The sequence below is a fragment of the Zeugodacus cucurbitae genome, chromosome 5 (assembly GCF_028554725.1).
Source record: "Zeugodacus cucurbitae isolate PBARC_wt_2022May chromosome 5, idZeuCucr1.2, whole genome shotgun sequence".
NCBI lineage: Eukaryota > Metazoa > Arthropoda > Insecta > Diptera > Tephritidae > Zeugodacus > Zeugodacus cucurbitae.
Window position 1 is genome coordinate 45,109,483 of NC_071670.1, and position 12,520 is coordinate 45,122,002.

The window sequence follows — 12,520 nt, forward strand, 5'->3', positions numbered from 1 at the left end:
CATTATTACCAAATGATATGTATAGATTTGAATAACAAAAGACTTATTTTTCTCCATAAACCAAAATTTCTTTTTATAGGTTTCTGGAAAGATAGACAAAGGGTTTTTAATAAGAGTTCTAAAAAGGTTAAATAAAATAAGTTAAATAAAACAAAAACGGTTTGGGATATCAATGAAATTCCTTATTCCTGTGAAAGTACAATCGATGCCTGTATGGAACTCGACTTCTTTAGCGTGGCCACCACGGGCACGCTTGCAGAAATCTAGACATAGAACCCAATTTTCGACGGTTTTCAAGCTTAAATCGGCCGATACTTCCACAATTTCACGTTCGATATTCGTACGAAGTTCCTCAATCGTCGCTGGCTTGTTGGCATGGCTCATAGACTTGACGTAGCTCCACAGAAAATAGTATAGCGGGGTCAAATCGCACGACCTAGGTGGCCAATTAACTCGACCATTTCGTGAGATAACACGTTCACCAAACTTGGTTTTCAATAATTCGATTGTGACATGCGCTCTGTGGCTTGTGGCGACGTCCTATTGGCCCACATGTTGTCCAAGTCAATATCATCCAATTCGGGCCAAAAATTTTCTGTTATTATGCTGCGGTAGCGATTACCATTCACTGTAACGTGCTGGTCTTGATCATCACGGAAGAAGTATGGCACAATGACGCCGTCGGCCTATAAACTGCACTAAACCTGTAATTTTTTCGGGATGCAATGGTGACTCATGGAGTTTGTCTGGATTGCTGCCTGACCAAAAACGTATATTTTGCTTATTGACGAAGACATTCAGCTAGAATTGGACGTATCGCTCTTAAAGTTGAGGCCACTGACTCCGATTTTCGGTAGTAAATTTTAATAACTTCGACACGTTGTTGGATCGTAAAGGGTGATTTTTTAAGAGCTTGATAACTTTTTAAAAAAAAAAAAACGCATAAAATTTGCAAAATCTCATCGGTTCTTTATTTGAAACGTTAGATTGGTTCATGACATTTACTTTTTGAAGATAATTTCATTTAAATGTTGACCGCGGCTGCGTCTTAGGTGGTCCATTCGGAAAGTCCAATTTTGGGCAACTTTTTCGAGCATTTCGGCCGGAATAGCCCGAATTTCTTCGGAAATGTTGTCTTCCAAAGCTGGAATAGTTGCTGGCTTATTTCTGTAGACTTTAGACTTGACGTAGCCCCACAAAAAATAGTCTAAAGGCGTTAAATCGCATGATCTTGGTGGCCAACTTACGGGTCCATTTCTTGAGATTAATTGTTCTCCGAAGTTTTCCCTCAAAATGGCCATAGAATCGCGAGCTGTGTGGCATGTAGCGCCATCTTGTTGAAACCACATGTCAACCAAGTTCAGTTCTTCCATTTTTGGCAACAAAAAGTTTGTTAGCATCGAACGATAGCGATCGCCATTCACCGTAACGTTGCGTCCAACAGCATCTTTGAAAAAATACGGTCCAATGATTCCACCAGCGTACAAACCACACCAAACAGTGCATTTTTCGGGATGCATGGGCAGTTCTTGAACGGCTTCTGGTTGCTCTTCACCCCAAATGCGGCAATTTTGCTTATTTACGTAGCCATTCAACCAGAAATGAGCCTCATCGCTGAACAAAATTTGTCGATAAAAACATTTCGAACCGAACACTGATTTTGGTAATAAAATTCAATGATTTGCAAGCGTTGCTCGTTAGTAAGTCTATTCATGATGAAATGTCAAAGCATACTGAGCATCTTTCTCTTTGACACCATGTCTGAAATCCCACGTGATCTGTCAAATACTAATGCATGAAAATCCTAACCTCAAAAAAATCACCCGTTATATCTTTTCATGATGAAAGGGCCTTTTGAAAACCCCTTTAGTTAGAATGTTGGAACAAAAGCCATATATATTGTACGTACAGATTCTTTCTCTCTCGATTAACCCACATTTCGTTCTAAGTTCCTAGATCGATAAATAGATAGATTGAATGCTGGAATAAAAAGTGTTAAGTGGTGAACTACTCCTTCTATGGCACAAACGTACGAAAAAAGGAAAAGTTTCCCACTTAATTATATTCTGGATCTCATGGATGTCGTGGTTGAAGTTTTTGAACATAGTTTTAAAAAATATTAGAGAAATTTATCCATTCTCTATTAAATTCTTTTAACAAAAAATTGAATATATAAATAAATACCTTGAATAAAATTCTTCCAACAAAACAATAAATAGCCTTATTTTTCGAATCACCTCGTATCGAATATCCGAACACTCGACATTCGACATACATAAGTGTACACAGCACCCAACCGTTGCATGTCTATTTGCAGTTCGTGTCAACGATGTTTGTCTCATTGCATGACAACATAGTTGCTGTTCCCTGCTCTGCAATGTTCCAGCGGCTAGAGGGCGCCCTTGTGCACTTCATGCTGCGTCTAGCCATTTTGGCAGTTGTTTGCCCATTTTATTATTTTGTCTGTGTGTGTTCTTCCGGCTAGCCCTTTTCTTGCGCTATCAACTCAACTCCTTTCGTTGTCCTTGCTGCCTTTTGTTGCATGCCACAAATGTCATTTCCCATGAGTGTTTCACAAGTTTTCATTTTGTGTTACAAATTTAATTTTTGTTTTATTTTCAACTTCACTACTAGTGTGGGTAGGTGCATTGCCCTCTGCAATGCGGTAAATAATTTTTCTGTTGTTTTTTCGATTTTTCTTTTTTTTTTTTATTTTTTTTTGTTTTTTTTATGAATATTCTCATTTTGGTGTGGGTGCATATAAAAAGCATTTCGTGTTACTTGGTCGTTAAGTGTGGGTAGCCTATAAATTGCTAGCAAATGATGTTGAAATTTACAGTTTGTGTTATAACCCTTACTTTGTTTTGTGCTCGTTTAAAAGGTTAACGAAGGAAAATTATCTACACTTTTTTTAGGTTAGGTCTTACATTTTGTTTTTTGTGTAAAGTTTGTGTTAAAATTCAGAAGCGCTTTCACTCTTTTTCAACACCAAATTAGCCACTCACTGTAATTTCTTAGCTAGCAGTAAGGCGGTCGCCACTTCTATATATTCAAATTACCTAACCTCAATGTTGCTGTATGGGTATATTTTGTAATATTTATTTTCACAAACTTATTACTGTCACAAAGTGCTCGGGCGGGTGTGTTTGTAGTTTGTCGGCGCATTCATTCATTCTACTTTTGCCTAAAGCCAGCCTAACCTAAATTTGCCCAACTTCGTGTGGCAGTCGCATTCATTTTGTGTCAGCCGTTATTGTTTTAGTTGTCAACTCATTTTCACTACAGAGGTGCTTCACCTTTTGAACTGCCAAAGGATTATAAAATGCAACACTCTTGGGAAATGACATCAGCTAAAATGTACTAATTACAGCCACTTGGTGCTTCTTTGAACTACTCGCTCACTCACACAGTGGCGTGGAGTGGTCCTGTTAATCCTTCCATGCGCCATTGTTTCGCAAATAATAGTGTCATTTCTTATTTTTTAAAATCGCGTGTCGTTCAAACACAGAAAATAAAATGAATTATGCAAATGTAGTATTTAGCAAGCGAACGAACCGCCTAGACTTGAGTCATCATCATCATACTGGTAGTAGTAGTAGCTCCTAAGCTCCTTGCGACTTCCAGGAAGCGACTGGCGGCGCTCAGGTGATTACGGTAACTGAAAAGCGCCGACAATATTTGCACAAAATGTCAAGCAGCGCTTGCAGTAAGCGGGTGCGGTTGTGCAAACATATGCTACTGAAAGCGGGCAATTTGGGTGTGTTTGGCGCCAGTTTTTGAACAATATGCAGCTTAGCAACTGCGACGCGGCGGGAGCAGGTGTAGTGAAAAATGTAGATTATTTCGCACATGAAAAGGGTGAGCGTAAAGTGTTAACAGTCTGCTGGAGTGCAAAGTGGGAAGCACATTTTTATTGTGTGGCACACTTTATGGTCGTGCAACCCCAGACAATTGTGTGCTTTCGTGGCTTGGTCACATTCTATGCTGATATCATAACTATTAGTGCACTAAGTGCAATTTTGTGTGTGTTGTGGCCCGCATTCACTACACTATCACTGTAAGCTTTTCAGGCTTTCTCCAAAGAATACATATTCATATACAGGACTTAATGGCATTAAAGTAACGTTCAAATTGGTGTTAAAATCTTCATTTGCATTTTAATGGACGTTGTTTGTTGTGCATAAATTGTTGTTTTTGTTTGCTTACTGCATTGTCTTTAGTCGTCGCTGGTTTTCTACATTATGACCGAAACATTATTTATACAATGAGCTACATTTAGTACATATACTACTTTGATCCTTTGGACATACAATTATGGTGAATGGGTATTTTTATTTTTATAAAGAGTAACACAATTTCATGTCAAAAGTATTTTAAGTACATACATTAGTAATAATTGTGGAATATTTACTTATTATTTTGTTAAGAGGAAAATTTGTTACTTTTTTATTATTTTAATTATTATTTTTATTTATTTATTTAACTATGCTCTGTGTATTTTTAAGAAATTTTAAGTTCTCAGAAATGTTTACTGCGTTCCAGTTTTTTATTGGATACATTCTGTCAAAAGAAGACTTGAATATCTAAATCACTCGGTTCTTTAACGAACCTTTCACTAAATTCATGAAGAGATTGTAGATATTTATTGTTTACCTATCCGTATAATTATTGAGATCCACGGAGGATACACACCGTATATAACGGTGTATGTTCAAAAATAACGGGAATTGACGTTTTTTTTTAATTTATTCATTCGTTTAAATTAAAATAATCCCCATTCGATAGTAAGCACTTATGACAGCGCTTCTTCCAATCGTCGAATCACTTGTCAAACTGTATTTTTGGGATATCCTTAGCTCTGTCAGCGATTTCTCGTTTGCTTGTAAAACGATGTCCCGTCCCGTTAAGGTTCTCCTTATTTTTGGAAACAGGAAAAAGTCACAAGGAGTCATGTCTGGCGAATATGGAGACTCGCGCATCGTTACGAACAAGCAACGAAGTGTGAGCTAAGTCAAACTAAAATCGCCAAGCTCATAAAAACTCATATAATTTCAGTGGCTCGCAAGTAACTCCAAGTAACTCCATTCATTAGCAGATCTAGAAGATAAAGTATTATTAAAGATGTGAGACATCATCTCGATTTTAAATTAAATACTCTGCTGATATAGCTTTCGTAGAACTTTCTGAATGTGATATTTTTTAGAGATGATTCCCTTTCCAGTTCGGGAACATAGTCAATATCTGATACTTTTCTTAGGTCAAAAGATACACTCTTACATTTTAATCATTTCGTTATCGGAGTGGTTTAGACTTTCAAACAATTATCTGTTTATTCGGAGAGAGAGAGAGAATCGTCGAAGGTATATTTTCGATCTCCACTGTTGTTCGAAAAATTCTACTAAGAAGGTCAGTCATTAATGTTATCTTCTTGTTACTTGACGTTCATCAACTCTGGAAGTTCTCATGTTTTAGTTGTTCCATCGCTTTTCTCCTATTCATATAAGGGAATGTCTATGGCCATCGTTATCGTTTACACATTATTTTCAAATATCTCTACACAAGAAATCCCATTAATTTCTATTTAACTCTAACTATATTTGCTTTGATATTAAGATTTTTTGTAAAATAATTTAAAACCATTTAATATTTTTGTAGATATTTCCAAACAATGAGAATTCAATAGAATTTCCAGTTTTTGTCATAAACACTACGCCTCTCTCATTGTGCTCTTAATAAAATCAAACAGCAAAAGCTAGAATAGCCGTAACCACAAATTGCTCACAAAGCGCCAGGCAGTCAAAAAGGTGTGGCAGCTAGTCATCGTCATAGCGGTCATAGTCACTCGTACACTCACAAGCTTGCGCTTTTAATTAATTAATTTAAATGATGAATTGTGTTGCATTAACTAAACGCTTATGGCAGCATTAAGACAACATCATCATGAGTGTTTCCTGCCTTTTTGCTTGTCGTTGTTGTTGTTGTAAAATTTTGCATAATCATAAAAAGTTATGACAAGCCCAGCGAAATAAGTTTTCTTAATACTCGTACTTAAGTTTGTATCCATGTCACTCACACAGCTGGCCTGTGTTTTGCGGCCTTTCACATCTGCTGTGCTTTTAAGGTTTATTATACCCCGTGTCTTTTATAGTTTATCTCTTACATTTGCATTTTAATTTTTTTATTACTTTTTTATTTTTCTTTAACAATTTTGTACCCCGCAATCCTTTTTCTTTTCTTTGCGAGTGCAATTAATATAATAAGTAGAATATTTAGCCTGCGCTCATTTCTCTGATTGCCTGCATGATTACGCGCTTACTTTAATTCATATTTTTTTCCATTCCTCTTCAATCTGTCTGACATTAATTTAGTCAAATAAGCAAGATTTATTTAAAGCCTCACTTGAACTCACGTTAATTCTTTGATTGCCTGCGCCGACAGATCGACAACTTTCCCAGCGAATTTGTAAAGTAGCGGAATGGGGGAAGAAGATTCAAAATAAAAAAAATTGTTTAATAGTTTTGTTGGTTCAACAGTTTTATGGACTTCACTTAAGATTTTTGAAGTTTTGATGACTATTTCCTTAATATAACATCAACAACAAAATGGATCCCTTTTAACTGCGATTTCCATTTCAAGCATTTTGTGTCATTAATTCCGGTATTACTAATAGCCTTGAGCTTGCCAATGAATCCAGAATTGCTGGCTTATACTTTGCTGTTCAAATAAGGCTTTAAAAACAAGTCGGTGGGAGTAAAACTCATAGATCTGTAGACATGTCACCTCTTTTTGACATCAAAAGTGCTGGAATTTTTGGTTGCAAAAACTCAATAGTTTGATTCGCAATATGGCATAGCATACCATTTTGCCTATAAACACTGAACTCCATTTATATAGCGGCGCAAGAATGATAGCTATATGGACAGATTGTATGACAGTTTCGTCCCGTTATTTTTGGACAGTATTTGTCAGAAGTTTTGATAGCCAGTTTCTGATGTCAAGAGTGAAAAAAGTGATATGTCTTTCAGGTAATATATATTTTTAGACTCAGATATTTCAAGCGAATTTCATATGCGCATATTTTAACAGCTTCTAGTTGAAGTGATAGATTGATCATAAGGGTCTTAGAGATCCGCCAGAAGTATCCGGGTGGACAGTCGAATCCGTCTAAGTGAGACTCTCTGCAGTTACGTAGATCTATCCCTTGACCTAACCTAAGCTAACCTAGTTGATATGGTAACTAAGATTTGGCAATGTTTTGAGGTGATTTTGTGCTCTTAAAACCAGTAAAGACTTCATTTAGTTAATTATTCAACCATCGAAATTGACACACTGCCTCATATAACACTTAAGCAACCTCTCAAACCGCTCTCCCACTACTCATTCGCCCATTTGGAAGACATTCATTGCATTTGTATAAATTAAGCCCGACTCTAAAAGTCAATTACGCAAGTAAACACATTCTTATTTAGATAGTTATGTGAGTTAAATTGGCTCTTACATAGCCATTTATATTTACACATGCGTGTTCTTGACTTTTCAGTGACCTTTTTCGACCTGCCCTTTTGTTGTCAGATAGTTTTCAATTCCAACCGAATGTGGTTTAATCGTTAACACAAACAACTCTGCATTACAAATCGCACATCAAATAACTTTCTATGCACATTCCACCATACCAATATAGAGAGCACCTATTTATTTACAGTGAGCATTACCAAGTGGTTTGTCATTGCAACATTCCCAATTAGCAAAGCGTAAATAGTTTTCAACAATTAATGAGGGTTCTAAGTTCACGCGTAAATAATTTTTAGAAACCCCATGCACGTTTTTAGTAAGTTTTTACGACAGTGGATTATGCGTAACCTCAAATTATTTGGACATAGTTTTTTGGAGAAGCAATGGATAGCGTTATCCATTTTGTCGAAACCAAAATTTAACCTTTACCGAATTGTTCCCTCCGGGATAATTAACTTTATTTAACATTTGTCTAACTCTCCACAATTTTCTCTTCTCTTTCCAGTTACCGATGGATCAAGAACGGCAAGAAATTCGATTGGCAGGCTTACGACAATCGTATGCTGCAGCAACCCGGTCGTGGTACGCTCGTAATCACCTCACCCAAGGACGAAGATATGGGTCAGTATCAGTGTTTCGCTGAAAACGAATTCGGTACAGCCACCTCGAATTCCGTATTTGTGCGCAAAGCCGAATTGAATGCTTTCAAGGATGAAGTGGCGAAAACGATTGAAACCAATGAGGGTGAACCCTTCTCGCTTAGTTGCGAAGCACCCGATGGTTGGCCCAAACCCATTGTTAACTGGATGATACAACATTCACTGGAAGGCACTATTAAATCGATCAACAACTCACGCATGACACTCGATCCCGAGGGTACACTGTGGTTCTCGAATGTGACACGTGAAGATGCTTCTGATGATTTCTTCTATGCCTGTTCGGCTACATCGGTGTTCCGTAATGAGTATAAAATCGGCAATAAGGTCTTATTGGATGTGAAACAGACCGGCATCAGCGCTGCACTGAACAAACAACAACCCAAACGGCAATATGTGACACGTAAGAACGAAGTTGCTTTACGTGGTAAACGTGTCGAGCTCTATTGTATTTTCGGTGGTACACCACTGCCACAAACGGTATGGTCTAAAAATGGTGCGCCCATACAATGGAGTGACAGAATCACACAAGGCCATTATGGTAAATCACTGGTCATCAGGCAGACGAATTTCGAGGATGAAGGCTCATACACTTGTGACGTTTCAAACGGTGTTGGTAATGCACAATCGTACTCGATTAATTTGCAAATTTTGGCCACACCTTACTTCACCAAAGAACCCGAGGTACAAAATGCGGCCGAAGATGAGGAAGTCATATTCGAATGCGCTGCTGCCGGTAATCCCGAACCAACAATTCAATGGATCCACAATGGCAAACCAATTGCACAATCCCCACCCAATCCACGTCGCACTGTCCAAAGTAATCGTATTATTATACACGATCTCGTTAAGGCCGATACTGGTAATTATGGTTGTAACGCAACCAATTCGCTTGGCTATGTCTACAAGGATGTATACCTGAATGTGTTGGCACTGCCGCCAGAGATTCAAGAAGCGCCACGCAAGGAAGCCACTGTCGATGGTAAGAATGTTACGTTGCGTTGCCGCGTTTTCGGTGCACCCAAACCGCAAGTGAAATGGATACGTAATCATCAAGAATTGACTGGTGGACGTTACAACACTTTGCCATCGGGCGATTTGGAGATCCAAGAAGTTGCATTCAGCGATGAGGGTGACTACACATGTTATGCGACCAATAAATTCGGCAGCATATCAGCGAATGGCACATTATTGGTCATGAAGAGAACAAGCATTATACATGAGCCACAGAATTACGAAGTAGCCGCTGGTAAATCGGCGACATTCCGTTGTAATGAAGAGCATGATGAAAAACTAGATCTGACAATTGAATGGTGGAAGGATGGTCAAGCTATTGATTTCGAATCAGAGGCACGTTTCGTGATGACCAACGACAATTCACTGACCATACCAAAGACTGTTGAATTGGATTCTGGCGAGTACACATGTGTGGCACGTACCGAATTGGATGAGGCATCGGCTAAAGCTAATCTCATTGTACAGGATGTACCCAATGCGCCGCGTTTAGTCGGTATCGTGTGCATGACTAATAGGATACGAGTAACTTGGGAACCACAGGGTGACAACCGTTCACCAATTCTATACTACACCATCGAATTCAATACTTCGTTCACACCCGATTCATGGGATATCTCATACGATAAAGTACCATCCACTGAGACCGCTTTTGTGGTCGATTTAACACCTTGGTCTAACTATACTTTCCGTGTGAAAGCCTTCAATAAAATTGGTCCATCACCGCCATCGGAACACAGTGAGATTTGTACCACACCACCAGATGTGCCCTACAAGAATCCCGACAATGTGCAAGGCATGGGTACTGAACCAAATAATTTGGTAATTTCTTGGACTCCAATGCCGGAAATTGATCACAATGGACCAGACTTCCACTACCGTGTCTCTTGGAAACGTGATATACCAGCGGCCTCGTGGGAGAGTAAAGACATATACGATTGGCAGCAGAACAATTTGGTAATACCGGATCAACCAACGTACGTACCCTATTTGATCAAAGTGGTAGCTATAAATAAGCACGGTGAAGCAAATGTAGCGCCCACAGAGGTTGTCGGCTATTCTGGCGAAGATCGTAAGTACAGAGTACCTAAAATAAACTGCGTGCAATATCAATAATATTTTTATATTTTATCCCGATTTATAGGTCCCTTGGAAGCTCCCACCAACTTCAGTATGGTCCAGGTGACCGCTGCCACCACAGCCATGTTGCGCTGGAATCACGTTAGTCCCGAATCGGTACGTGGCCGCTTCAAGGGTTACAAGATTCAAACATGGACCGAGAAGGAAGGCGAGGAAGCACTACGCGAAATACATGTTGATGCCATATCCGATCAGGCGCTCGTGACACAATTCAAACCCGACTCGAAGAACTTTGCACGTGTGCTTGCCTACAATGGACGCTTCAATGGTCCAGCCAGTGTGGTCATCGACTTCGATACACCCGAAGGTGTACCATCACCAGTGCAGTCATTAGATGCTTACCCCTTGGGTTCGTCCGCCTTCTGGTTGATTTGGAAGAAACCATTGCAACCAAACGGTAAACTGACTGGCTACAAAATCTACTATGAAGAGGTTAAGGGCAGCTATGTAAGCGAACGACGTGAACTCGACCCACACATTAATGATCCACAAATAACGAGCGCAAAATTAGCTGGTTTGAAGGCAAACACGAAATATAGAATTTCAATAACGGCGACCACGAAAATGGGCGAAGGATCAGAGTGAGTTTGAGATTAAATATTTTTGAAACTCTAATTTATATATTTATTATTATTTTGTTGATTTACAGACACTTCATTGAGAAACGCACTTTGCCCGAAGACTCTCAGAAGCCTGCCATACCTGGATTTGTCTTACAACAATTGAAATCCGAGAATAATAATGCCAAATATCGCGTCAACTGGCAGCCAAGTACCGAAGGACATGCCGGCACACATTTCTACACACAATACAGGTGAGTCAGCGCTTCTGTTTAATGAGAACATTAGACAACAGGAGATTACGTATATATACAAATAAGAAGAAGGAACTTAAATGCCTGCATACACCACTTTAACCTAACCTGTAAACAGATATTGAGTTGTTAATTACACAGCCCACAAAAAAATGTTTGTTGTGACCTGGTCCATTTAACCCCATCAGATCAGGGTTTTGACATAACCCCAGAAAACCAATATGGCGGACAGCGATTTTGAGAATTCATCGGATTTTCGTTACTCGGGAGTTTTCGGGGTCGCCAATTACGAATCCGGTGTCAGTTTTTCAAAATTCAAAATGGCGAATCCAATATGGCGGACGCTTTTTTGAAAAATTCATCGAATTCACTTCAAAATTGTTAGTCTGGTGTTTTCGGGGTCGCTGATTACAAATTTGACGTTACTTTTAAAAAATTCAAAATGGCCACACAAAAAAAATTGTTATGACCTAGGAATCTTACTATGTGCATCTTTTGTTTTGGTGGTTGGAATTTTTTAGTTGTGAATTACATAAATATTTTTATTTTTGGAAGCTAATTTAATTTTGCATATTCAAATATTTTTTCTGCACCTCAGAATCAAAGGCGAGCCCAACTTCAAGACGGAAAAACCAGAATTCTCTAAAGATTACCAAGAAATTGGCGGTCTCAATCCAGATAATGTGTATGAGTTCCGTGTTGTATCGGTCGATGGTGATAATGAGACGCCCAGTGAATTGCGTGAAATCGTGATTGACGGACCCACCAAGGTGCCCAATCAGAATGTGGCGAATGCTGGCTGGTTCATTGGCATGATGCTGGCGCTGGCCTTCATCATACTACTCTTCATTATTATTTGCATCATACGACGCAATCGCGGTGGCAAATACGATGTGCACGATCGTGAATTGGCGAACGGACGTCGCGACTATCCGGATGAAGGCGGGTTCCATGAATACTCACAGCCGTAAGTTCGATATAACTTCATAAAGAAAATTAAAATTTTACTAACAAATGATCTTTTCGTGATTTAGTTTGGATAATAAGAGCGCTGGTCAGCAATCGGTACACTCGGCGAAGCAACCCGGTGTGGAGAGCGACACCGATTCGATGGCCGAATATGGAGATGGTGATACAGGTGAGTGCGATTGAGTAACAGTAAACGTATAGTAAAAATGTACATGAAATAAAGCCAAGACATTATAGTTTGAACGTGTTAAGCAAACATGTGTACATATGTATATGTATATATATGCAACTCTATATATGTATGTATGTACTTGTAATATCGTCAATATACTCTCTATTAGCTCACACACTCTCATCATAAAAAAAGTAAATTTATACATATAATTTTGTATTGTATATTATTGTTATTATTTTT

General features: G+C 38.7%; 1 protein-coding gene across 11 annotated transcripts in view; it reads left to right on the top strand.

Annotated features, from left to right (window-relative positions):
- Window positions 1-12,520, top strand: part of Nrg (neuroglian) — a 113,095-nt gene that overhangs the window by 92,279 nt on the left and 8,296 nt on the right. For all 11 annotated transcript variants that reach the window (XR_008471373.1, XR_851789.3, XR_851790.3 and 8 more), the window contains exons 4-8: window positions 8,018-10,254; window positions 10,327-10,903; window positions 10,972-11,136; window positions 11,735-12,103; window positions 12,171-12,274. Coding sequence is in view for 7 of the 11 variants with exons in the window: in XM_011186791.3 (XP_011185093.1) it covers window positions 8,018-10,254; window positions 10,327-10,903; window positions 10,972-11,136; window positions 11,735-12,103; window positions 12,171-12,274 (3,452 nt within the window). In the remaining 4 variants the exon portion in view is untranslated. The remainder of the gene's footprint in view (window positions 1-8,017; window positions 10,255-10,326; window positions 10,904-10,971; window positions 11,137-11,734; window positions 12,104-12,170; window positions 12,275-12,520) is intronic.